Raw genomic sequence first — 27,168 nt, 5'->3', positions numbered from 1 at the left:
ACTCGGGAGGCTGAGGCAGGAGAATCGCTTGAACCTGGAAGGCGGAGGTTGCAATGAGCCGAGATCGCTCCACCACACTCCAGCCTGGGCGACAAGAGCAAAACCCTGTCTAAAAAACAAAAACAAAAACAGTTATTCAGAAGTCATTCTAGATACCGCGGTTCTAACGAGCTTCCTCCCTCCTTCATCTTCCAGGCTGTCTCAGAATCTTGATGGGGTGGTGATTGAGCTCCTCTTCCGCCAGAGCAAGATTAGTGAAGTCCTGGGAGGCAGCGGCTACAATTCAGACCGGCTTTGCCTGCCCTACATCCCTCAACTGACAGGTATGAGCTCTGTGCAGGGATGCCTGGGCCTGCCTCTGTCTTTCCTTGGCCAGGTAAGGGCCTGAGCGTAAGGGACTTAGGGCCCTTTGATTGCCTGTGAGGCACCTTGGATATCGTGAGAGCTGAAAGACACAGTGGAAATTTATGGTGAGGTCCTCTTGATTGCCCCATCTCTCCTCCTCAGGGCAGGGTCCTTGAAAGTACCCGGCCCATGAGATGGCCCGGCCTGAGGATGGGAGAGGCTCCATTGTGCTAGAAAAAGCATACATGGCTACAGAACCAGAGACCCAGTTCGAGTCCCCTGTGCAACTCACTGCCTGAAAGATCTTAGACAAGTGCTTTGCGTCCCTGAATTTCAGTTTCCTTGACTGTAAAACAGAATGTTAACAATAGCGGCCCGCTGGAGGCAGTGGCTCACGCCTGTAATCCTAGCACTTTGGGAGGCCGAGGCGATGGACTGCCTGAGTTCCAGGGTTCAAGACCAGCCTGGGTAACACAGTGAAAGCCCGTCTCTACTAAAAATACAAAAAAAAGTTAGCTGGGCGTGGTGGTGTGTGCCTGTAGTCCTAGCTACTCTGGAGGCTGAAACAGGAGAATTGCTCGAACCCGGGAGGTGGAGATTGCAGTGAGCCAAGATCGCACCGTTGCACACCAGCCTGGGCAACAGAGCAAGACTGCGTCTCAAAAAAAAAAAAAAAAAAAATAGCTGCCTTAGAGGGCTGGCATGATAAGGTACCTGTATTAATGCAAATGCGCTTAGTAAATACTTCATGAAATGCTTCATGAAGAGCTACTGGTGCTCTTAGCAGATGATGCTTACACATAAGGTGAGATATGTATTCTGGTCATAAGCACCTTCTTTGTGTTCTCATTGACAATTTCAAAATTTTAGCCCCAAAGAGCAAAACTGACCAGCCTAAGATGGACAGAGAAGGCCCACAGCAATTGGAAGCTTCTGGAAACTCCAGGTGTAGCCTGAGTGTGCACTGAGCCTTAGAGGACTGTGGACCAAGCAGAGGCAGAGGGGTTGGGAGGTGGGACTAGCGGCTCAGTCCTGGATCTCCGAGGGCTGGGAACTAAAGCCTCCAGGCTGCTTCTTCCCCAGATGAGGATCGCTTATCCAAGAGGAGGAGCATTGGAGAGACCATCTCCCTGCAGGTGGAGGTAGAATCGAGGAACAGCCCAGAGAAGGAGGAGGTGAGTGTCTCTGCCACCGTCCTGGGGCAGCCCCACCTCCTGTAGATTGGATGCCGGACTCCAGGCTCCCCTGCCCACACAGTGTGCTTAAGGCTGCATGGAAAGCAAGTTTCTCGAGTAATTCCACACTCGCACTGACTCTCCCCATGTATGTGTCATAGATACTTCCCTTTGGAAAAATGTTTAGGGTCCTCCCTGCTCCCATGAGGATATCATAAAACTCACCCTTGAAAGGCCTGGCTGGGGATGGTGGCTCACACCTGTGATCCCAACATTTTGGAGGCTGAGGCAGGAGGATTGCTTGAGCCCAGGAGTTCGAGATGATCTGGGGCAACATAAGGAGACCCCATCTCTACAAAAAATAATTTGAAAAATCGGCCGGGCGCGGTGGCTCAAGCCTGTAATCCCAGCACTTTGGGACATGCGGGCGGATCACAAGTGGTCCCATCCTGGCTAACACGGCGAAACCCCGTCTCTACTAAAAACACAAAAAATTAGCCGGGCGAGGTGGCGGCGCCTGTGGTCCCAGCTACTCGGGAGGCTGAGGCAGGAGAATGGCGTGAACCCGGGATGCAGAGTGGTGAGCTGAATCACCTGCACTCCAGCCTGGGCGACAGAGCGAGACTGGAGGCTGCAGTAAGGTGGGAGCCAGGCTCATAAGCACATGGCACGGCACTTCAGCCTAGGTGACAGAGTGAGACCTTGTCTCAAAAAATTAAAAAGAAAGGTGTGCTGGTCATCATTCCCCACTCACAGGGGGACCGACATGCTCTGGGTTGGAAACTCGAAGACTTAACTGGAGAGATAAGGGTGAGAACAGCTTTCATAGTGTTGCTTCCGTATGTATCAATAAAGAATCTTTTTTTCTTTTTTTAAATTTAGACTATTTTTAAAGCAATTTTAGGTTATAGCAAAATTGAGAGGAAGGTACAGAGATCGCCCTTTGCCCCCTCCCCTCCCCCGACACATGCACAGCCTCCCCTCCTAGCCACATCCCCCAGCAGAGTGGTACATTTCTTACAGTTCCACCTGCCTTAATGCAACGTTATCATCTGAAGTCCATCGTTTACACTGGGGTTCACTCTCAGCGTTGTACATTCTGTGGGTTTGGACAAATGCATAATGGCATGCATCCCCCACTAGAGTACCATGCAGAGTCATTTCCTGCCCTAAAACCCCTCTGTGTTCCACCTCTTCATCTCTCCCCTAACCACTGACAGCCAAGATTTTTTTTTTTTTTTTTTTTTTGAGATGGAGTCTCGCTCTGTTGCCCAGGCTGGAGTGCAGTGGCATGATCTCAGCTCACTGCAAACTCTACCTCCCGGTTTCAAGCATTTCTCCTGCCTGAGTCTCCCGAGTAGCTGGGACTACAGACATATGCCACCATGCCTGGCTAGTTTTTGTATTTTTAGTAGAGACGGGGTTTCACCGTGTTAGCCAGGATGACCTCTATCTCCTGACCTTGTGATCTGCCAGCCTCGGCCTCCCAAAGTGCTGGGATTACAGGCGTGAGCCACCATGCCTGACCCCAAGATTCTTTTTTTTAAGAGAAAGCTGCCACAGTGCCTTAAAGACCTCTCTTCCTTCTCTCCTCTCTTGAGGACTGTAAACATTGAATTTTTGTTCAAATTTACATGTGATATCTCCCCTGCCATTATCTCATTTCTTCCACCTCAGTGAATGAAGCAGATGTACCCATGAGTAGGGAAGAATAAGGAATCATAGTGGAAATACAAAGCTTACTCTCCCAAATGAGAAAGAAATGGAGGTGGAGGGCAGAGAGGAGGAGGAAGGAGACATGAGGGAACTGAAGCCACAGATGCAATATGCCTTTTTTTTTTTTTTTTTTTTTTTTGAGACAGGGTCTCACTCTGTCACCTTGGCTGGGGTGCATTGGCTTGACCTCAGTTCACTGCAACCTCCACCTCCTCAAGCGATCCTCCCACCTGAACCTCCCGAGTAGCTGGGACTACAGACACGCACCACCATGCCCAGCTAATGTTTGTATTTTTTGTAGAGATGGGGTTTCGCCATGTTGCTCAGGCTGGTCTCAAACTCCTGGGCTCAAGTGATCTGCCCACCTCAGCCACCTCATAGTGCTGGGATTACAGCCGTGAGCCACCACACCCCGCCTTTTTTTTTTTTTTTTTTTTTTTTTAATGCTGACTGTCCCAGTTCACAAGGAGTATAGAGGACACACATCTGGATGGGACCGGGACAGAAAGACTTACATGGTCCTTGGGCATGGACAGGCTGTCATTCCCGAGCTTCTATGCCCATTAGGGCTAATATAGACATGGAGGACAGCTTTGACATCAAGCCTTTCCCCAGATGCAATCAGAGGTAGGAGAAGTCTCAAGGGGTCAGGATCAAGCCTCCCCCTAACGGTGCCCTTGACCACTTCATTTATTAGGGCAGATCTCCACATCAGGGCCCTCAAAGCTTGTCTAGAACCTTCCCACAGAAGGAAGCTGTGACTTGGGCTAATTAGACAAGTAAAATGAGGTTGAATGAGGCATCCTCCATGGCCCTTCCAGCTCCAAGGACTGGGAACCTCCAATGCATTAGGCATCGGGATGAGCTGGCTGCTCTCTCCCCATAGTGGCGATTCTCCCTTCCCAAGAGGTAAGAGACTCTCGGGAATTGAGGAGTGAACTGACACAGAATTGGGAGGCAAAATGCTTACGCAGCTACAGAGCCACCTCCACTCGTGGCCTCCTGGGCCACCAGTATCAGTTCCTTCCTCCCTTCGAGAGTCAGCTTAGCCCAGAGGTGGCTTGGTGGCAAAGCAGGTGTGCAGGGGCCTTCATCCTGTGCCCTTCTGCCATGCCACAGCTCTCTCCACTCTCAGCCATCAGTGCTAGTCCAGAGTCCCATGGTGGTTCCTAGGACTGTACTGCCCAGGCTTGCTGCAGGGGTGAATAAATGCTGGTTTGGTCAAATCTGAATCCTGGTGCCTGGCATTCCCAGCCCTGCATAGTCTGGGCTCTGCCATTTCATTTTCCCCCACCTGCTCTGGCCTGTATCCACTGTCCCACTCTGGCAGGGCTGCTCTCGGTCTCTCCCGTGCTGTGCTCAGCCATCTGCAGGCCTTTGTTAGTGTAGAATGCCACATCTAAACCACCCTTCCCCTCCACACTGGTGCAGCTGAGGACCTGTGAACTGTCTGTTCTCTGGTGCCCGGCCCCTGTTCGGTTTCCTCCATAAACTTCTCTCCCCCTGCTCTTGCCCAGGGAGTATCCCTTCTCTCTTGCCCAGAGAGCGGCCTTTTCTTTGACTGTTGCCACCACACAGTTCCCTAGCACCCTGCAGGTGAATATCCAATGTTGCTCAGTGCTGACAGTGGATGAATGGATGGACGTACAGAGCATAAGTCCTCAGAGCGAGTTAAAGCCGAGCACAGCTCTCTTGTATGTAATTCCTATGCTAACAAATTGTGCAGTTTCTATGGACTCACCTACAGTCCTATATGTAGTTGGTACTCACTTAATGTTTGTTAAATGACTTTATAGCATACCTATTCTTCCGTCCTCTCCTACTCAAACAAAAATGCCAAACAAATCAAAAAGTGCACAACTCAGTGAATTTTCGTAAAGTGTATATGCCCATGCAATCACTCCTGGATGAGAGAGTGGAACACTGTCATTGCCCAGGGGCCCTGCCCCGTGTCCCCTCCCCTAAGGGAGCTCCTAGCCTGAGTTGCGTTACTTCTGGAACTTTATATCATTGAAATCATTCTGTGTCTGCGCTTTTGCTTAAGATTAAGTTTAAATGATAGAGCATCAGGCAGGGCGTGGTGGCTTACGCCTGTAATCTCAGAACTTTGGGAGGCTGAGGCAGGAGGATCACCTGAGGTCAGGAGTTCGAGACCAGCCTGATCAACATGGTGAAACCCCGTCTTTACTAAAAATACAAAAACTTGGCCGGGCCTGGTGGCGGCCACCTGTAACCCAGCTACTGGGGAGGCTGAGGCAGGAAAATCACTTGAAACCAACTGGGAGGTGGAGGTTGTAGTGAGCAAAGATCATGCCATTACACTCCAGCCTGGGTGATGAGAGCAAAACTCCATCTCAAAAAAAAAAAAGATAAAGCATGGGTAAATCATAGGTCTAATAGTTCATTGTCTACTGAGTAATTTCTGGAATTTAGTCCAAATTCCTTCACTATTTTCAGCATCTGTGGAGCTCCCTTCTTTGAGTGTTATTATTTTCCATCTCCTTTTACAGGCTTTGCAGACGACTGAGTGGGGCAACTCCTTGGAACCTCAGCAGTCTGTGGGGGCCCGGTCACCTCTTTTTTTTTTTTTTTTAAGACAGAGTCTCCTTCTGTTGCCCAGGCTGGAGTGCAGTGGTGTGATCTCGGCTCACCGCTATCTCCACCTCCCAGTTTCAAGCGATTCTCTTGAGAATCGCTTACCAACATGGTAAAACCCGTATCTACTAAAAATATAAAAATTAGCCAGGCGTGGTGGTGCACGCCTGTAATCCCAGCTACTTGGGAGGCTGAGGCAGGAGAATCACTTGAACCCAGGAGGCAGAGGTTGCAGTGAGCGGTGATTGCGCCACTACGCTCCAGCCTGGGCAACAGAGTAAGACTCTGTCTAAAATAAAATAAAATAAAATAAAATAAAATAAGATAAGATAAGATAGCAGTATTTTCCTCTTATGGTGCTTGATGGACAGGCTTGGGGAGGAGGCAGGGGACAGTGCGTTCTTTTACATGAGACTCAGGACTCTGTTCTGAGTCTGAATCTGATGAGGAATGAGCTTCCCCGCTGCATGTCGCTGTCCTCAGTGCCAGCTTAGGGAGCTTCCGAGACCCTGATGGGGCTGGGGGTATCCTGAGGGACTTCCTGCCCATTGGGACTTTCTTCTAAGAAGCAAGGGGCTGCCAGAGAGCTGGGGGTGCCAGGGCTGCCTCCTTTCTCTGCCCCCTGACTTTCTGAGCACCTCTGTCCCTTCTCCTTCAGCGAGTGCCTGCCGAGGAGATCACCTATGAGACACTGAAGAAAGCCATTGGTAAGTCAGGCCAAGGGACTCTGGTTAGAAGGCAAAATGGGGTGGGGTCCTTGGGCCTGTTCCTACAGATGCAGCAGGACCTACCACCCTCCGCAGTGGGATCTAGCACCTGCATGAAGGGAGAGGCTGGTGGCTTTTGACCAACTCATCACAGCCACCAAAGCTGCCACTGAATGTCCCTCCTCTCCTGACGGGGGTCAGTAGTGGGGCCCTGTGTGGCCCACAGTGGGCAACGCTTTTGCCACTAAGGACAGCTGACTTTAAAAGTAATCAGTTGGCTGGGCGCAGTGGCTCACGCCAGCATATAATCCCAGCACTTTGGGAGGCCGAGGTGGGCAGATCTCAAAGTCAGGAGTTGGAGACCAGCCTGGCTAACATGGTAAAACCCTGTCTCTACTGAAAAAATGCAAAAATTAGCCAGGCATGGTGGCATGCACCTGTAATCACAGCTACTCGGGAGGCTGAGGCAGGAGAATTGCTTGAACCTAGGAGGCAGAGGTTGCAGTGAGCTGAGATTGCACCACTGCACTCCAGCCTAGGCGACAAAGCAAGACTCCATCTCAAAAAAAAAAAAAAAAAGTCATCAGTTGACAGCTGTAGGTAGAAAGCAATTCAGAGTAAATTTTTTTTTTTTTTTTTTGGTGAATTGTGATACAAAAGAACAAGCTGGCCAATGGAAGATATTAAGAATGAATCATATGAATGTCTATTTAATAAGGGCAGATGATTTTAAAATGCATTGTTACCCCTCTATCTGGATCATTGGACAACAACAGATTTTTTCTAACTGTTGACAAATTATGCCGTAAATGCCAAACTTTTAACTTTTTGTCATCATTAATGGTAGTCTCTCTGAATGTACACATTTCTTGCCCTTTTTTTTTTTTTTCTGAGACAGTCTTGCCCTGTCACCCAGGTTGGAGTGCAGTGACACCATCTTGGCTCACTACAACCTCTGCCTCCTGGGTTCAAGCAATTCTCCTGCCTCAGCCTCCCAAGTAACTGGGATTACAGGCGCCTGCCACCACACCTGGCTAATTTTTGTATTTTTAGTAGAAACAGTGTTTCACCATGTTGGCCAGGCTGGTCTCGAACTCCTGACCTTAGGTAGTCAGCCCTCCTTAGCCTCCCAAAGTGCTGGGATTACAGGCATAACCCACTGCACCTGGCCATTTCTTGCCTTCTTAAACTGAGTCTGGGCCAGGCATAGTGGCTCACACCTGTAATCCCAGCACTTTGGGAGGCCAAGATAGGAGGATCCTTTGAGCCCAGAAGTTTGAGACCAGCCTGGGCAACATAGTGAGACCTCATCTCTATTTTAAAAAACCCAACAGTATGATGGACATGTGTGACACACACCCCTTTTTCTTCTTGGTGCTAACTCGTCTTGAATACCAAGCAGCATGTGTAGAAGCCTTAAACTAAATGGCCTCGGGCTGCCCTGCCACAGGTGTTCCGTGTTGGCTTTCGTGGTCTGTGTGGCTTTATCATTGTCAATGTCCCTTTTCTTTTTTTGTTTATTTATTTTTGAGATGGAGTCTCGTTCTGTCACCAGGCTAGAGTACAATGGCGCAATCTTAGCTCACTGCAACTTCCACCTCCCTGGTTCAAGCAATCCTCCTGCCTCAGCCTCCCAAGTAGCTGAGACTACAGGCATGTGCCACCACGCCTGGCTAATTTTTATATTTTTATTAGAGAGGGGGTTTCACCATGATGGCCAGGCTGGTCTCAAACTCCTGACCTCAAGGTATCCTCCCACCTCGGCCTCCCAAAATGCTGGGATTACAAGTGTGAGCCACCACACCCAGCCTCGATGTCCCTTTACAAAATACCCACAGAGTACTCGAAGGACCAACTGTTCAGGACCTTCAATTTAAGAGTCCTGGTGGGAGAGCAGCTACTTGGGGCTATAAGAGCCCCGCTGAAATGTCCTCCCATATAGTTCTCAAATTCTTACATGAGGAAGAAGGCTGAGCCCTCAGACAGAATCAGGAAGTGGTCCTGCCTTCCAGGGCTGAGTGAGGGCACCACACCTCTACGCCACTGTCCCCTACTCTTCAGACGAGGGGAGAGCCCAAGCAATACTCATGGACAGTGCTCTCTGGAGGAGTCCCTCCCCTTCCCCTCAGTGAGCAGGGCCTGGCACTAACACAGCTCTCTGCGTCGCAGTGGACAGCGTAGCAGTGGAGGAGCAGGAGCGTGAGCGGCGGCGGCAGGTGGTGGAGAAGTTCCAGAAGGCACCCTTCGAGGAGATTGCCGCACACTGCGGGGCCCGGGTAAGTGAAGCGTGACATGGGCGAGTCCTAGGGAGCCGAGTCAAAACTGAATTTGGGTCCAGGACAGGATTAAGTTCCCAGGAGATCTTGGCTCTTTGACCACCCCACCTCCATCCCCTGGCAGACATTAGGGCTTGTATTCCAACGCAGGGAGCTCTGCTGTTGCCCCACCAGGCTTTCCCCAACGCCCCGATGCTGCATTGCTCCCCTATGAACGAAAAGACTTGGGTGTTTGTCTTGGGTCTCTCTGAGATCTCACACTTTTCACTTAAAGAAGAAGTCCTGAGCTGAGGCACCTGTCTGGCAGTCAGATCATGCTCACTGTGGTCCTGACAGCAGGCACACGAACAGCACTCACTGCGGACAACAGCTTCTTCTATTCATGAGCCACTTTCATTCTCATGATAACTCCATGAAGTTGGTGCCATTATGATCCCCATGTTATGGAGTGATGGGGGAGGGGTGTGTGGCAAAGGAAGATGGTCAATGTTGGCAGCAAGACCCTCTTCCAACCAGGGTACCTTAGCAGGGGGATGGAACAGCCAGGCCTTGGCAAAGAGACCAGAGAGAGAGGCAGCTGGACACATAGAAACGAGGAGCCATGTCTAGACTGGAGGGAGGAGCTCAGACAGTTCTGAAATTGATTCTACGCCGGGATTTATTAGCCCCTAATGTCAAGCTTAGTAACAATGAAACTTAACTGTAAACATTCAAAATCTACAAATAACCTATTCTCCCAACAAAATATAATATGTATAATTTTCTGTTTTATATATTTCATATATAATATTCATATATAAGTACATATATAACATGTAGATTTTCACGGGCCTGTGTTGTCCTAACCTCTCGTCCCACTTTGAGAGGGATGCCCATTTCATGAGCTAGGAATTAGGGCCCAGTCACGGAACACGTGCAGTCCCACTCTGCATTCATTGACCTCATTACAGCCAGAAGTAATCAGAGATCATCTCTAAGCCACCAGTTTTGCAGCGCTGCCCCTTGCAAGTTAGAAAAGAGCTGGCACAGGCTGGGCACAGTGGCCCATGCCTGTACTCCCAGCACTTTGGGAGGCTGAAGCAGACGGATCACCTGAGATCAGGAGTTCAAGACCGGCCTGGCCAACATAGCAAAACCCCATTTCTACTAAAAATACAAAAATTAGCCGGGCATGGTGGCAGGCGCCTGTAATCCCAGTCACTCAGGAGGAGTTGGGAGACTTGCTTGAACCCAGGAGGCAGAGGTTGCAGTGAGCTGAGGTCATGCCACTGCACTCCAGCCTGGGTGACAGAGCAAGACTCCTTCTCAATTAAAAAAAAAATTAAATTAAATTAAAAAAAAGAAAGAAAAGAGCTGGCACTAGGGCAGTCTCCTGACTCCATGCCCAGCAGCCCTTACTGCCCCATCTTAAGGAGAAGGACCTTCCAGAGCTGCCTGCTGACATCCTCCCTGGTGATTCTGAGCCTCTGTCCTATCCCCAGCCAGCCTTCAGTAGGTGGCTTTCCCTGATCCGAATCTGCAGTCAGGGTCCAGTGGATAAGTGCTGGAGCGTGTTCACCTCTGCCTGCCTTCCTAAGGCTGTGGCTGCCCTGTACCTCCAGCGTATACTCTGGACACCCTGAGCCAGCTGGCAAAGGTTCTGAGCCCCCCACCCCTGCCAGCTCACTTCCCCCTGTTTGTGTCTAGGCATCGCTGCTCCAGAGCAAACTCAATCAGATCTTTGAAATCACCATCCGGTAAGTGGCAACCCTGGGCAGGGGACCTTGACCTCTGTGACCCAGTATTGGGGTTCCTCATCCTGAGTCCTTCTCTCACCCCTGTCTTCCCTCCTCCCCTCCCCCACTCCTCCTACCCCACCGCAATCTCTATCCCCTGGGCTGGAGGCGGCCACCAACTCTAACCCTCCCTATACAAGGAAATAGAGAGCAGAGAGGGAAAGAGGCCGCCTCAATGAAACCTGGAAAGACCCAAGAGTCCTAGTGTCCCAGGCTGGCACTTTCTAAAGCAGCAGTGTCACTGCGGAGCCTGCAGAGAAGCTTGACTCCAAGCTGTAGATTCTAGTAAAATCTGGAATCCTGGGAACCTGTGGAATGAAGGGGTCACTGGTCCCTGTGCAAAAAGAAACCCAAGTCACCTACTCTGTTTGGTTGCACAAAGGTGGGATCCTGAAATTCTCTTTTCATGCCTTTCTCCCCATGTGTTCCTGCCGCCTAGGCCCCCACCAAGCCCATCGGGAACCATCACTGCAGCCTACGGTCAGCCACAGAACCACTCCATCCCTGTCTATGAAATGAAGTTTCCCGATCTGTGTGTATACTGAATTCTAAGAGCCGGAGCCCCTCTAGGGGATGGGGTCTGAGGAGGGGCTCACTTCATGCCCACCCGACCACATGGAGATCTGGCTGGGATCTCTGAGAAAATGTCACCTTGGATGGCAGCGCCTCCCAGGCTAAGCCAAGGTGGAGACTCTCTGGTCCTTCTTGGCCCTCCTACCTCCTCCTCGTCTTCCCAGAGGGAGATCTCACCAATCAGCGTCTCACCTGCGCCCTCTTCGTCTTCTCTTATGTCAGCAGGGGCAGAGAATCGTGGGGTGTCTCTCGAGAGAAGCCGGGGGAAAGGGGCTTAGAAGCTCCTGCTTGGTGTTTTGAGTGAAGGGCTTCCACAGGGGGTGCATGTCCTCCCCAGAGGAGTGAGCTGGATGGAGACTTGGTTGGTGAGAGGAAGCTAAGGACTCTACTGCCCTGCGGAAGGAAGGCTGAGAGGGGGATGGCTCTCTCCTCGCCAGCACTGCCCCTGCTCCCCGCCTGTGTCCCTGCTGTGTCTCTCAGTCTCTTGCTCATCTCCCATTTGTCTGTGTTTCTACCATTAATGAATGCTGAGCCCTTGTAATGGAGCTGGGGTGGAGACAAAGGCAGCAAAGGGTAGGAAGCAGGATGCAAGGCTGGCAGGAGGCGGGCCTGTGGCATCAGCAGTCCCAGCGGGCAAGTGTGGTCCCTGTAGCAGCTTCTTACCTCCTTTGTTCTTGAGGAGCTTGTGTTGGACTTCCACGGTCCTGTCTGCTGGATGTTTTCCAGAGTTGGCTTCTCTCTCTGTGATGTCTTTCTTCTGAGGGTCCCAAGGTGTTCCTGGCACCTCTGGGTTGAGGAAAGGCCGAACAAGATAATCTCGGAGGGGAACTGCAGGGTCCTCAAGATTTGCCCATATCACCTCCTATGGAAAAGGCTCCCAGCCTGACCTGGGTTGTAGGAGAGTGGGGAGGGTGGGATGAGTGGCGTTTTGGGGCTCAAGGATATCAGAAGCCAACTCTTTAGATGTTCCGTTTGAAGAAAGAAGGATCTAACACCTAATATTAGGATGATTTCTTCACTCTCTGGACAAAGTCTGGGACATTGGCACCACCTGGCAACGCCTGTGGCTTGGGAGAGGCCATGGAGACCCCTTTGGGTTCCGGGTTCCTGTTTTCCTGGTGTGCCGTCTATGTCTGTGTAATGAGGGTGTGCGGAGAGGAGCTAACACGGAGCCGGGCGGAGCCGCCCAGGAGGCAGTTTGCTACCTTCTTTGCCAATTCCCCTTTCTGGCCCCTTCTCCAGGAGCCTTTGTGTCTCCCGGGGTGCCACTGACAGAACCTCACCTGGGGCTCCGCCCATGGCAGTGCCGTGTGGTCCAAAATCGTCCTTTCCTTCTCTGTTAGTCACATTTCCTGTAACTCCTCTGAGCCGACATAACCTACAGTAAGATGTGAGTGTCAGAGGTTCTCTCCCTGGAGTCTGCTTTCTAAAGGAGGCAGGGTGAGTAGATTTCTTGATCCAAAGGAATCTATTTTTATTTTTTTTTCTAGAGATGGGGGTCTCACTATGTTGCCCAGGCTGGCCTCGAACTCCTGAGTTTAAGTGATTCTCCCGCCTCAGCCTCCTGAGTAGCTGGGAATCCCTTTTTAGGGTACAATTTCAGGCAGTGTGGCATGGAGTCAGAAACAGGCCTAAGGGGAGGGCAGGCTTCTCAGGATGGCCTCAGCTCATAGCCCCATGCGTGGTGCACACGGATGCGCAGGGAGAGCCTGATTGTTAGGTGGATGTATTTTCCAGAATCGGGGAGAGACTGAACATGAGCATTTCCCATTAATATGTGCAATAAATGTCTTGGGGAAGGGGCTATTTGACCTTCATTCCCATAGTTTCGGCACTTCAGATGAAGCTCTTCCCTGTGGTCACCATCTCTGCTGTGGGCACGCAGCATCTTTTTCTTGTTTTTTGTTTTTGATTTTGTTTTTGTTTTTGTTTTTTTGAGACGGAGTCTCGCTCTGTCACCCAGGCTGGAGTGCAATGGCGCGACCTCGGCTTACTGTGACCTCCGCCTCCTGGGTTCAAGCGATTCTCCTGCCTCAGCCTCCTGAGTAGCTGGGATTACAGGCATATGCCACCATGCCTGGCGAATTTTGTGTTTTTAGTAGAAATGGGGTTTCACCGTGTTGGCCAGGCTGGTCTCGAACTCCTGACCTCGAGCGATCCGCCCGCCTCAGCCTCTCAAAGTGCTGGGATTACAGGCGTGAGCCACTGCGCCTGGCTTGGCACGCGGCTTCTGAATGGCCTGAGGGCAGGGCCCAGGCATGGAGGCTCCTGCACCCCCAAGGCTTTTTGGCTGTGTTTTGTGGTCTCTGGCTTATGCTCAACCCAATTTTACAAGCATGAACTTAGACTTCTCTTTAATATTTCTGTATTTAAAAACCACCTTTAAATTAACTCAAACTTGACAGCAACTAACCTTTGAAAGAAACTTTAAAGAAAATTGAAATCTTGATTCACAAACATGTTCTTTCCTCACTGGCTCCTCCCAGGTTTTATCCTGTGCCCAGCTTGGGTGAGAGACCCACTGTTTCTTGGGCCTACTTGACATTACGGTTCCCCAGTGGCAGCTTCATCCTGAGCACTGCCTGTGAACGCTGGTTCTGTGACTTGGCAGTCGCCTCCCTGGAGCATCTTTCCAGAGCCAGCATTAGAACCAGAGACCCCCCAGGTCCACTCAGATGTTTCTGCCCCTCATCCCCATCCTGTGAATAGAGAGACAGAAAAGGCGCAGGTTCCTGCTGCTTAGACTCTGCTGTTACCTCTCCATCTGTCCCAGGCAGCTTTTCCTTTCCATCACTGCTGCTTGGCAAAAAAAGTGCTTCTTTTGAAGAACTGGTCATTTTTTGAGTGCCCTCTTCTCAGTTTCATTTAAACTTACACTCAGTAGAGTGTTGGGTTGTCTGCTGACATGGAGTAGAACCTGGATTCTGGCCAAATAGGCCAGAATCAGAAAGATGAAGGTGAGTGTGATCGTAGGTAATCTCCTCACCCTAGCACAGGCCCTGAGAGAGAGGCAAAGCAGTTTGACGGGATCCGGAGGGGAGGGAGGCACCCCGGCCCTTGGCCTGGCATCAGTGAGTCCTGCGTTCCAAGCCCCCGGAGGCTGGTGGCACTGCATTGTGCCCCTTTTTGCCACCCTTCTCTGCTGTGATTTTGAGCAAAGAGGAGTCAGTAAGCCCATTGAGACCAGCTGCTCCCAAAGCCCAAAGACTGCGGCTCTGTGGGGAAGGGCTAGCGTTGGTCAGGACTCTGCTGACAGCACTGAGAAGGCAGGAATGTATTTGAGATTTGGAAGTTCTGTTAATTTGGTGGAGTCAGGTGAATGGATAAGAAGCAGATCAGCAGAAAGCACCAGTGTGGTCCCGAGGCTCCCTCTGTTTTCCTTGCCATGGAGTCCCCAGCGCCTTGTGCCTGTTTCCATTTGCCTCTTTGAAAAGTAGAAATCAGTGGTTTCTTAACTCCTGAACAGCCTTCTCACTGTAGAAGGAGCCTGAGCAGGTCAGAAGACCTAGAAAAGTCCTCAGATACCCCACGCTGTCCAACCCACTTTCTCATGTACAAATATAAATGAATGAGCAGGAAAAGAGGAGGTCTGGACCCACTAAAGTACTTGAAGAAGCACAAGTGTCGTAGATATGCCGCCTTTTGCCCTGGGTGTTCTAGATCCCATAGAACACGTTTCAGCTGGACTAAGAATCAGACTAGCCAGGGGTTCTTCTGAACAGCTCAGGCCAGACCTCTGGGCTCCTCTGGGGACCCTGGGATGTGAGGCCTTGCAGTTTCCATTCCATTGTCCCCAGGCCTCCTGACCTGGTGACAGAGAATGTCTGGGAAATGTGAGTCTGTTTTTCCCAGTTCCTCTTCATGACCAGGAAATGGCAGCTGGCCGGTTGGGGTCCTGTGGGAAAGGGCTAACCTGGGCTGTTAGGTAGATACTAGGTTAAAGGTAGACAGGGAGATGGCATCATCAGGGCAGACCAGGCCTACTTCCTGTGACCCCAGACCTTGGCAGGCAGGTCTTGCTGAAACCAGCCATCTCCCTCACACCTGGGGAAAGGTTTAGGGCAACGTGTTGCCTCTTCATCCCGTTAACCCTAGAAATCTTCTGGTTAGAGTGGCCCCTTACCCCAAATCTGGCCTAGGTCTGAAGACTGCAGAAGGATAGTCATGATGGGCCCATCCTAGAGCCTAGCTGGCTGGGTATGGCGGGGACAGGAGGGCGGGGGTACAGGAGGGCGGGGACAGGAGGGTGTCGGGAAGGGCCTGAGGCCAAAGCCAGTTTTCTGTGCTCCCTTTAGCCCCAGCCTGGTTGGCCAGATCTCCTCTCCTTCAGGGGACCGTGGGGCCACCCAAGCCAGTCACCTTCCTCTTCCAAGCTCTACCCCCATGACTGTTGATTTCTGGCACGTGGAGGCAGAGTTATGAATCCACAAATGCTGCAGCCCATACCTCGTAATGTGTCTGTGTCCACTTAGAGCCTCACAACCTGGCTGAGTGTGTGTGTGCATGTGTGTGTAGTATAGTTTGTAGTTGACAATATGTGTATATAATAGCTTGTGTATTTATATGTGAGTACAGAATTAGTGCCCGTGGCGGTTTTCTGTATTTTAAACCCATTGAATTGATTAGTTTTATTTTCGGGAAGTAGGAAAGGGGGAGTGGGGGGAAGTGTAGGAAGAAGGACTCTTAGCCAAATCATTCTCTAGGACTATTAGTCGCGATCTCCCAGTAAGCCGTCATGATGCCCTTTTCAAATAAATGTTAATGATGTCACCACATGGCTGTTTGATTTCTTTAAAGCAAATGGTTTTTTTTGAGAAGCAAATGCGATCTGAAAATACCAACAGTGTACTACTGACATTTAGCCACCTCCACTAACCATGACTTTACCTGTCTTAGAGGGAGAAGGTGCGGGGGAAAGGAGGCTACCAAGATGGAAACCTTAGGCCCAGCATGCCCAGCATGGGAGCATCCTGTTAGGAAGGCCTAGGCCATTATTCATTCTAGCACATTCCATGTAAGCCATATTGGGGAACACCTTGTCTTAAGAATCTGGCTTCCTGGCCAGGTGCAGTGGCTCATGCCTATAATCCCAGCACTTTGGAAGGCCAAAATGGGTGGATCACTTGAGGCCAGGAGTTCGAGACCAGCCTGGCCAACATGGTAAAACCCCGTCTCTACTAAAAATACAAAAATTAGCCAGGTGTGGTGGCGGACGCCTGTACTCCCAGGTACTCGGGAGGTTGAGGTGAGGAAATCACTTGAACCCGGGAGGCAGAGGTTGCAGTGAGCCGAGATTGCACCACTGCACTGCAGCCTGGGAGACAGAGCGAGACCCTGTCTCAAAAACAAAAAAAGAATCTGGCTTTCTGACTCACCGCATATCAAAACTTCACAGGGAGAATTCCCAATTATTTTTTCATTGTGAACTCCCAGAGCATCAAAATAACATGGGGTGCATATGTCAGCGCCACACACAGAGGCTTCCCAGCTGGCTTTGCTCTATACTGCACTGGTCTATCTAGTGCATTTGACATATATGTGTGCATCTCTATGTGGTAAGTCTCATGTGAATTGTAAATGCATGTAAATGTGCAAACCTGTGGTCCCAGCATTGTGACAGCACTATGGGGAGATACAAAAGAAACACACACCTGGCTTCTGCCCTTGCAAAGCTTGGAATTTTCCTGAGAGAAGATAGGCATGGATGCAGCAAGGAACTTGCCATCCAAGCCGGACAGCATGCCTTCTAGTGTGGAAGGGGCTGATGGCAGATACACTGAAAATGAACAGGGCACCTGGCAAAGGGCATCACTTGCCCCACAAAGGTGGACATGAGCCTGAGCTCATACTGAAAAGAGAGTTGCATTCAAAATGGTAGGGGAGCCAGGGGCGGTGGCTCACCCCTGTAATCCCAGCACTTTGGGAGACCGAGGTGGGCAGATCACCTGAGGTCAGGAGTTCCAGACCAGTCTGGCCAATATGGTGAAACCCTGTCTCTACTAAAAATACAAAAATTAGCTGGGCGTGGTGGCACATGCCTGTAATCCCAGCTATTTGGGAGGTTGAGGCAGGAGAATCGCTTGAACCCGGGAGACAAAGGTTACAGTGAGCTGAGATTGCGCCATGCACTCCAGCCTGGGTGACAGAGCGAGACTTTGTCTTGAAAACAACAAAAAAATTGCAGGGGAGGGTGGGGGATTCCAGGCAGAGGGTATAGGAGGATGCGAGGCCTGTGAGGAGACCAGCAACTGTGAGGCAGCGCCTTCATCCAGGGAAACTTGGAGAGCAGGGTTTGGTAAAGAGAGAGTGCCCATCTACAAGGGTCCTGCCCACCATGCTTAGTAGTTTGGAATTGACAGAAATTGGGGTGGGGGCACTGTTTTGACTCTTGAGCCTGGGACTGTTGGGGGGGGGGAAAGCAAGATTTTGTATACACTAATACGAAGAATTCATATATGATGGGCTGGGGAGAGGGCTGGAGTCTAGGAGACCGGTTGGTTAGGAAGCTGTTATCAGAGAGGCCTGGGGGAAGTACTAAGGATGAGAAGGGTTGGAGCTGAAACATGTGGGGAGGGAGGAGCTTGGGCATAGCAGGAGAGATCAGAGGGCCTCAATCAGGGCTTAAGCCCTAGGGGCTGGAAGAAGCAACTGTGTAGAGTATGTTGTCTTAAAACAGACGTGTGTCTCCATGAGTGTGAGAGAGACCGTATGTTTGAGCGTATCTGTGAGTAGCCTGGGAGTGCAAATTGGAACTGATACCAACTCTCAGCTCTCACACTTAGCTTCTGTGATGAAAAGATTATGTCCATTTTGTCCTTTAATCTTCACAATAACCCTCATACTGGGAAGGGAGGGATAGATGACAGAACTAAATTTTGGAGAAGTTCAGAGACTTGCCTAAGGTCCTATGGATTGCCAGGAGCAGTCAGGACTCAGTTCCCCGGAGACATTACCAAGACTTCTCACGTGACAGTCCAGAGCCCTCCCAGGCGTGGGTAGGCCTCAACCTGTACAACTGGCTTTTGGAGGTGGACAGGAGCCGGGGAGCCCCTGAGCACCCGGGGTCACTCTTGCAGGAATCCTGCCTTTGCACGTGTGCTAGCTGAGCAGTCTTCCACTCAGTGGAGTGTGTGGAAAATACGGCCATCCTAGAGGTGTTGGAGCCACCCTGAGCCTTCACCCAAACTATCTGATCCCTTGAAGATCCATTTGGGGGTAGGGGGAGGAAGCACATTTTCCTTACATGCTCACTACGTCCCGGGAAATAGCTTACCGCATGGAAACCACGGTGCTCCTCCGATCCATGCTGCTGTTATTTGACGGCTACGTATTTTTATTTCATTCACACAGTTTACATTCAAAGTCAGAGGCGGATGTGAAATTTGAAAGGTTTTATTTCCTGACTACAGACAGCTTTAAGAGGCTGAATATCTGCCGCGACCACCGCCCCCAGGCTGGGAGGCAGCAGGGCAGGGGAGAGCAAGGGGCTTTGGGGTCGACCTCCCTGGGGAGGGTAGCCCCAGGGCCCTGCTGTGCCCTCACTGGCCCTTCTTGTAGGCGTTCTTGATGATGGCGTTTTTGAACAGTGTCACCAGGGGAGTCTGGCTCTTCTCGGAGGTCATGAAGCCGCCGTAGCGCTTGTCCTTGGGCGGGCTGCCCCAGCGGAAGTGCTCCATCCTGTAGGGGCCCTCATCCTTCTTCTCGGCCGCCACCAGCAGGTTGTGCTCCAGGTCGGCCCGGGGCCCCGCGCCGTCGTCGGCAGGGCCATCGGGGCCATCCCCCGCCCGGGGCCGCTGGCCGGTCAGCTCCCTCTTGAACTCCAGGGGGAAGGCCTCGGCCGACTCGTCCTCGGCGCCATTGGGGTACACCTTCACCGGGCGCCGCTTCTTGCCCACCGGCTTGCCCCAGCGGAAGTGCTCCATGGAGTAGGAGCGCTTGCCCTCGCGCGGGCCCGGCTCGGCGCCATCGCCACGGGGCTCGGGGCCGCCCTCAGGTAGCAGGCCGCGGTCTTCGCCAGCCGCGACGTCCTCGCGCTTCTGCGCTGCGCCGCTGCCGCTGCTACTGTTGCGGCGGCCGAATCGGTCCCAGCGGAAGTGGCCCATGACGTACTTCCGGGGGTTCTCTGTCAGAGGCTGCTCGTCGCCATTGCCCGGAAACACCGGAGTCTCGGCCGAGAGGTCGGGCTTGCAGGCCCGGATGCACTCCTGGGGGAAGACGCGAGGGCATGAGGGCAGCCCGTGCCCTGCACCCCGGCCCGGCCACTGCGCGCGTCACTGCGCCTAGGCCCTGGCTGCCCTCGCCACGTGCCGGGGACACAGGGCGCAATGTCGGGCGTGTCAAGCGTCGAGGCTTCCCTACAGAGCAGGTCTGCCCACCTGCTTTCTTGGCACTCGTGGGCATCTAAGATCTTGCCACCGACTCTTTTGTTCCATCCCCTGCATGCTTCTGCCTGGCAACTGCAACAAACTCCCCATCCCATTCCATGGTTTGTCTAGCCATCTAGCCATTCCTAGCTTTTGTGACTAGGACCAAAGTCTTATTGTTATATGCCTGACATAAAGGAGTGGCTCCAGGAAAGGCAGACAGGTGGTAGTTATTGGCACTTAATGAATATTGAGGGCAGGGCGCAGTGGTTCATGCCTATAATCCCAACACTGTGGGAGGCCAGGGCAGGCAGATCACCTGAAGTCAGGAGTTCAAGACCAGCATGGCCAATTTATGGTGAAATACCATCTCTAGCATAAATAAATAAATAAGCTGGGTGTGGTGGTGGGCGCCTGTAATCCCAGGTATCAGGAGCCTGAGTCAGGAGAACCACTTGAACCCGGGAGGTAGAGGCTGCAGTGAGGCAAGATCATACCACTGCACTCCATACACCAGCCTGGGCAACAGAGCAAGACTCCATCTTATAAATATATATATATAATAAATACATATGGTTTAATTCAAGTCCAGGAGGGGAGTGGGGCTGAAATTTGGGGGACAATCTCTCCATGTGATGGAAGTCTGGCTACTAGGGCCCATATTTTTAAACATATTTTAAATAATGCCCCAACCTTACCTCAGTGATGGAAAACCTACTTTATGCCCTACCCCAGCTTCATCTCTGCACTAAGCCTCCAAAACTGCACCTTGGTTCTTTCACGACTTCTAAGCTGATCTCTGAGAGATCCCCCAGTGAGCTCTGGGGCAAGCTCATTTCCCTGTAATCTCATTCTGGCTGGAGGGAGGGGTGGAAAGCCAGGGTTATTTCCATTGCACCATCTGTGGAACCTGTGTCTCTGCTCCTTGTCCCTGGAGGACTCAGTTGTGGTACATATTTGCTTAGGAAAATGGCTGCGTAGGTTGCAGCCTTGAGTTTTCAGTGATAAAAAGATGAAAAGCTCACTGGCTGCTCTCTTACTTGAGAATAGCAAAGGAGAAAATAAAAGGATTCTACCCACTCTGTTGAGCTGGACATTGCCGACTCCAGGTGTTTAGAATTACAGCTCTGTGGAATGTTAACAATGGAAAAAACTAACTTACACTCCCCTCCCCTGGATGGATAATGAAACAGGAGACTCAGAGAGGTGATAGGACCTGGTCAAGGTCCCACAGCTCACGACTGGGACTAGAACCCATGTGTCCTGACTGTGTCCAGTGCGCCCTCCCTGGTGAGCTGTGCAGTGGGTGTCTCAAGTCAAGAGACTCTTGGGTCTTTCTGAACTGGAACTCACAGAATTCCCTGGACTTTTCGTTTCTATTTTATATTACACATGAAAATTGGTCTGTGTCTTTGAGGACCTCATTCTATCTTCACCTTAACTCAGCTTCTGCACTGACAAAATACACAGAACGTAATTATGTACATTCCACCCTCAGCACCTGCCAGGTGATGGTAACAGGATTAAAATCCCAGTCACTGATAATAACAGTGTGGGTTTTTTGTTTGCTTGTTTGTTTTGTTTTGTTTTGAGACAAGGTCCCATTCTGTTACCCAAACTGAAGTACGATGGCATAATCATAGCTTACTGTGACCTCAAACTCTTGGCCTCAAGTGAACCTCCCAAGTAGCCGGGACTACAGGCACATGCCACCACACCTGGCTAACGTTTTTATTTTTTGTAGAAATGGGGGTCTCACTATGTTGCCCAGGCTAGTCTTGAATCCCTGGGCTCAAGCAATCCTCCCATCTTAGCATCCAAAAGTGCTGGGATTACAGCCATAAGCCATCTTGCCTGGTCTCAGTGTGCCTTTTAATCTCTGGATTTGGCATCATTACTCATTTATGCCCCCCAACACACACACACACACACACACACCCCACACACACATGCAGATACATACACCCTGTGGTGACCTGGAGGGAGCTCCTATCTGACACAAAGGGCCTTCACATGCTCTGGAAAGACTGCAGAGGGACATGGGGGAAGGCCAGTCCTCCAGAAGTAGCATGAGACATTTGGCACCAATTACAGGAGAAAAAAAAAAAAAGTCCCCTGGTTTTTCCTTCTTCCAGAGATGATTTGAAGAACTACCTGGCTGGTTTTGCAACTGGTAGTAAAGAAAAGGGTAAGAAATATGGAATGAAAATGGCAAGTGCTATGAGCTTCTTAAAAAGGAATAGTTTGGGAAGCTAAAGATTTAAAGTACAGAATAGATTGAGGGGGCAATTATTGTTCTTATAGCACCATCTCTAGCTTAAGGGTTTCAAGGTCTCCATAGAAGATGGGGCAGGAAGTAAGGATAACTAAACAGAAATTGTGGACTCAACCCCTCTCCCTGAAGCTGCTTCCTTCCCTCATTCCTTCTCCCATTTCTTACTTCACTGCAAAGTTTCGCTCCTGCCCTGGGTTGAATCATGCCTATCACTGGGAATGAATTTCCCTTTCCCCACACCCCTTTCTTTTGAGCTTTCCCAGCTCCGGTCCCATCTGATGTCTAAGCCAAGATGGCAGTCATGGCCCACGTACCAGCAGGTTGCTTTCCGTGGTGAGGTCCTGACACTGGCTGCTCTCCAGGCACCAGCCACGCACTTCCATGGAGGCCTGAAGCAGCAAGGCCAGCAACAGGGCCCCCGAGCGGCTGCAGCACGATCTCGGCATCTTCCAGGCAGGCTGAGGCACTGCAGAAGCAAACAAGATTGGTGGGACCCCTGCAAGGAGCAAAACAATGTTGGCCACTCATCAGGAAGGACTTTGAGCCAACATTAACAACACGCTCTCTTGTGGAGTTAAAGGCATTTTAAGGACAGGAGCAATGCTGAGAAAGGAGGTGTGTAGTAGGGTGGTGGTATAAGTTGTGGTAAGGAGGAAGAAATGGACCTGGGGAAACTGTGGCCATTTCCCTGTTGTCTTCTATTAAAATGAGACACCTAAAAAGGTCAAGGCTGGAAGCTATTTTGGGGATTGCTTGGTTCTGCCCCTCCCATGAGAGATGGGAAAATTGAAGCCCAAAGAGAGACAATTACTCTAATGTTCGTGACAAGGTAAGGCTAAGCTCCTGACAGAGAACTCTCCTGTTTCACTACATGAAGCTGTAGCTCTGACATGCCAGATCTAAGGGGTGAAAGTAACTTGGGAAAAACAGAGGACCCTGAAATTCCTGCTCAAGATGGTCTTTTCCCCTTTTATTCCACCAGGATCCTATCATTCCTCTGAAACTCTATTTCCTATGAATATTGGGTTGACAGCAAAGCAAATAAAACCACTGGCCAATTTAGGCAGCATTTCAAGCAACCTGATTTAATGTCCTGCACACAAATTACTCTGGTGATCACTATTATCCAGACTCTAGTAACTTTGGAGAGCTTCATTTATAAAGCAGATTTCAGTTCTTTTAAATCTGGCTCATCTTCTGAATACATCACATGTCAGATGTCTTGTTCTCTAGATCTCTGAAATGGGGTCTGAAATGGCAGGATTTGTAGAGGATGCAGGTGTGGAGGTGAAAGAGACAGACCAGAAGGGAATTACCTCCTGGTGGAACAGCCACTGCAGATACTTTTGAAGAATCCAGAAAGTGCCTGTGGGCAGAAGCTGAGGTCAAGATACCAGAGGACAGTAAAGAGGGGTCATCCATGATGCCTCTAGTCCCTTGCGCCCACCCCTTTCTCCAGCACTACCCTCACACTGCCAGATTTCCCTTAACCAGGTGGACCCCCTGAAGCCATCTCGAGGACTGAGATCAGCTCACCACCAACCCGACAATCATTTTGGATTTCAGAAGATCTTCTCAGCCAGCTGCTAGAAAGAAATGTAATTAGATGAGAAAAGTGATTCACATTAAAGTGTGGATGACTAAGTGTCTTGTCACTCCTAATGAACGCTGGCATTTTAAAATAAGTTTGCCTAAAAGAAATCTCTCATTTGGGGAGGCGTTGGCCAAATCTTTTTTATATAGGGGAGGCTTTGGAAGTGAAAGTCCTCCGAAGTGCTCATTGTCTACTTCAGGAGGCCACTTCCTTCTCTCTGCCCCACCCTTGCCCTATTCCCCAGGCGCTGGGCCAGCGCAGGGCTCGCTTCTGAAGCGTTGCCTGGCAAGGCTGAGCATTTTCAGAGCAGCCATTAGATGGCGCTGGCAGCCAGTGACTGGCCCAGGGGCGCTTCTGCCAAAGGGGCAACTGAATGAGCTTTGGTCATCTCCTGGCTCCAAGAGACAGGCTGTTCCCATTGTAGCCTGCCAGTGATCCAGTTAAAGTACACAGTCCGAACTTGGTGGACCAGGCAATTAGATTAAAGCTCCAAGTTGACTGTAGCACATTTAGCTCTGAAAAATGCCCAGATGTTACAGTCACAGAAAAATGGTAGTTACATATGTCACCAAATGCAAATGTAAAGTAACATATTAGTAGAGGAAAAAAATAAAATCATACAGGTCTAATGGTTCCCTCAACTATATTTCAATTATCGTCAAAGATAACTACTCTGGAGTGATTTCCATTTGCTAGAAGCAATGACTTCAGGCCTTCCTGGAAAGCCCCAGAGAGCATTTCCCCTCCTTATGCCCTGTGGGCTGTGTTGTACAATTTGGTAACATATTCACTCCCACCCTCTCAGAGCTTATATTCTGATGCTCAACCGTTAGATGGCGGCTATTGCTAAAGTTTCAGATTCCTTCCTGAAAGATGATTTTGTGTTTGCATTGTATATTTTGCTTATGTATATGTGTATTTGCTTATGTGTATTTTCAGTTTTCTACAATGAACAAATATTACCTTTTTGTGTCATTTTCTTAAAGCAACAAATTATTGGGGAAATATCAAATGTTGTACTTTTTAAAGTAGGGCAAGTATTATAATCCAAAAATGGAAAGCTCTGGAAAAATAGAAACTTGCAATTTGCTTATCCAAAGATAAACTTTTTAGTAGAACTACATTTATTCGAACTTCATAGGTGTGAGCTCAACAAATCATTTTGTTTGTTACTCTAAAACTGCACGCTAGCCTTGCCCTTCTGTAAAGATTAGAGGAGCACAGGGGCGGAATTTTGTCCTCACACCATGACATACATGCATCGAGTCCTAAAACAAAAGTTTCAAAGGAATATTAAGTCATTAAAGTGGCCATAATCTGTGCATAACTTATAAACTGACAAAAAAAAATCCACACACACTTTTGTTTTCCTTGGCTCCTTCCAGCCGTTCTGTAAGAACCCTTCCTGCCCCATTTAAACATGAAGAATTTGGGGAATCCAAATGCCAAATGGACTGTCTCTCCTTCACTGGAAACGCCCCTTACCTGAGCCTTGATCATTCCAAATGGCTGCCTGCGCCCTGAACCCAGGGTCTGCGCCATAAACGGTCCGCCCCTGGTTCTGTTGAGGGCATCCGAAACTGGACAGTGCATTTCAGGACCTGGGACAGCTCCCGCCCGGCCACCTGTTTTTAACCCCAGCTAGGTCTTGGAGAGAAGAGACCCAACTATTCTGTATTGTAATTGACCCAGGAATTTATCATAGCGCGGCCACCTCGGGTGCGCTAAGGTGGGCAGGGAAACAAGGATTCAGGGGTCTGAATCCAAAAAAATCTGGAAGGTAGGGCGTTCACTATGACTTTTATCCTTTTCTTTGCTGCCCCGTTTCCAACATTAAATTGTGAGAGCGTGTATGAAATTTGACTTTCAAGAAGTGACATCTATCCTGGAAATTGGGAGCAAGAGATACTAAAAGACCGGGCTGGCCGGGTGCTGTGGCTCACGCCTGTAATCCCAGAACTTTGGGAGGCCAAGGCGGGCGGATCACCTGAGGTCGGGAGTTTGAGATCAGCCTGACCAACATGGAGAAACTCCGTCTCTACTAAAAATACAAAAACTAGCCGGATGTGGTGGCGCATGTCTGTAATCCCAGCTACTCGGGAGGCTGAGGCGGGAGAATCGCTTGAACCCGGGAGGCGGAGGTTGCGGTGAGCGGAGATCGCCCCTTTGCTTTCCAGCCTGGGCGACAAGAGCGAAACTCCGTCTCAAAAAAAAAAAAAAAAAAAAAAAAAAAAAAAGACCGGGCTGTCCCAAGACCTCCTAGCAGGTGCTCGGAGCCTCCGGGGCCCTAGCAGCCTGCGATCCCGGTTTCCCCACATGAGCGCCGTGAACCCAGACCGCGACGAGCCCTTGGGGGATCGGAGGCCGCCGGCTCTCTGGAGGCAGCGCCTGCAGCTCCGCGGCCGTTCGCCCAGGGGCCGGACGTGGGCCCTCCAGCTCAGCTGCCGGCGGCTTCTCACGCCGCAGTCGGCACAGAAAGTTTGCCGAGAACTCGGGACCGCGGAGAGCCGGAGGCGCTCAGGTCCGCCTTCGGAGCCGGAGCCGGCAGACTGCATCGCGAGGACGCGGACAGGGAATCCCGGGGAAAGAGCGCGGTTCCCCCCGGCTGCGCCCTTACCTGTGCCGGGAGGCTGCTCTCTGAGGGCGGGGACGCTCGGCGGCCTCTCTCGGTCGCTGCTCTTCTATCCCTCCTTCGCCGTCTCTTGGTCCCGCGCTCCTCTGTCCTTATATACTTACCGAGCTCTCCTGGCGGGCGCGGGACCTTGACCTTCCCGGCAGCGCACAAGCAACAACCCGGGCCCGAGGAAGGGGGGCCGCGGGGCGTGGGAGGGGGGCTTCCAGACGGGGGAAGAGCGCAGGGGAGACGCGCCCGGAAAGTGGCTGGAATTAGCACTGTCCTGCCGAAGGCGCACCTGAAGCCCTCCCTCAGGAAGAACTTAATTATGGATGGCGCTGGGTCTCCGCTTAGGACGGGCAGGAGGCTTAGCACCCCGGTGTGGGGCAGGCCGGGCAGCCTCTGAGGTCTTCGAGGCGAGGGTGAAGTTACCCGCGTGCGTGCTGGGGCTGGCATCTGCCTGGTTCTCATTCGGCGGTAAATATCACCGCAGACGGAATGTGTCCGTCCGCACTCGGGGAGGCCTCCGATTTCCCCATTGTTTGGAAACCGTGATGTGGAAGTTGTGGGGAATCATATTTTCTCTGTTCCACTTTGGGAGGGGAGGAGGGAGCAGAGGTCAGGAGCCGTCTTGGGGGTGTGAAAGTGAACTACACTGCTCCCCCGGGGCCTGCTCTCCAAGGGCCTAGTTTCGGGGAGGCTTCCTTCTGTGCTCCAAGCCTCAAGGAAAAAGTCCTGTTAACCTTAAACCATTAAATAGAGAGAGGGTGATGCTGTGAAGAGCAGCTGAAGTGCTGACAGGGCGGTCTGGGGACTCAGACAATTTTCAACATCCCCCTTGGCCCTGGAGTTCTGGCTTGGCTTTTGTTCCAAATGTCAGACCAGAGAGAAGAGGACAGCACTCAAACCAAGCGTAAGAGACTCTACCTTAACCTGGAGTAAATACAGAAAACCAAATGTGCGATGTGGTGGGTGTGAGAGGGAGTATTGGGACTAAACTGTACTTCAAATGAAGACACTTGCTTAATCTGCCAAATGCCAGAACTTTCCTGATTCCCCATGAGATGCTCTTTTAGACTCCAGGACTCTCTTGTGGATTCAACTTTTCTGGTGACATTGGCTTTACATTCAGCAATCCTTTCCTTTTGGACCACAAGAGA

General features: G+C 50.8%; 3 protein-coding genes across 7 annotated transcripts in view; 1 reads left to right on the top strand and 2 right to left on the bottom strand.

Moving 5' to 3' along the window:
• Positions 1-15,935, top strand: part of EFR3B (EFR3 homolog B) — a 114,668-nt gene extending 98,733 nt beyond the window's left edge. For both annotated transcript variants that reach the window (XM_050753633.1, XM_050753634.1), the window contains 6 exons: positions 196-323; positions 1,429-1,520; positions 6,490-6,538; positions 8,708-8,814; positions 10,501-10,550; positions 11,029-15,935. In XM_050753633.1, the coding sequence (XP_050609590.1) occupies positions 196-323; positions 1,429-1,520; positions 6,490-6,538; positions 8,708-8,814; positions 10,501-10,550; positions 11,029-11,134 (532 nt within the window). In that variant the 3' untranslated portion in view covers positions 11,135-15,935. The remainder of the gene's footprint in view (positions 1-195; positions 324-1,428; positions 1,521-6,489; positions 6,539-8,707; positions 8,815-10,500; positions 10,551-11,028) is intronic.
• Positions 1-27,168, bottom strand: part of PTRHD1 (peptidyl-tRNA hydrolase domain containing 1) — a 385,343-nt gene that overhangs the window by 357,040 nt on the left and 1,135 nt on the right. The window lies entirely within an intron of this gene.
• Positions 18,534-26,198, bottom strand: POMC (proopiomelanocortin). Of its 4 annotated transcripts, none has more exons than XM_050753683.1 (4): positions 26,012-26,164; positions 23,117-23,166; positions 22,115-22,266; positions 18,534-19,366 (listed from the first exon to the last, which is right to left on the bottom strand). In XM_050753683.1, the coding sequence occupies exons 3-4, from the start codon at positions 22,244-22,246 to the stop codon at positions 18,701-18,703; spliced, it is 798 nt and encodes a 265-aa protein (XP_050609640.1). In that variant the 5' UTR covers positions 22,247-22,266; positions 23,117-23,166; positions 26,012-26,164; the 3' UTR covers positions 18,534-18,700. The 4 variants fall into 4 exon arrangements, with proteins under 4 accessions (XP_050609640.1, XP_050609639.1, XP_050609642.1 ...); XM_050753682.1 differs by having other exon boundaries at positions 22,115-22,296; positions 26,012-26,163; XM_050753685.1 differs by lacking the exon at positions 23,117-23,166 and having other exon boundaries at positions 26,012-26,198.

Source organism: Macaca thibetana, chromosome 13, assembly GCF_024542745.1.
Source record: "Macaca thibetana thibetana isolate TM-01 chromosome 13, ASM2454274v1, whole genome shotgun sequence".
Taxonomy (NCBI): domain Eukaryota; kingdom Metazoa; phylum Chordata; class Mammalia; order Primates; family Cercopithecidae; genus Macaca; species Macaca thibetana.
Note: the sequence above shows the minus strand (reverse complement) of the source record. Positions and strands in the feature narration are given on the sequence as shown.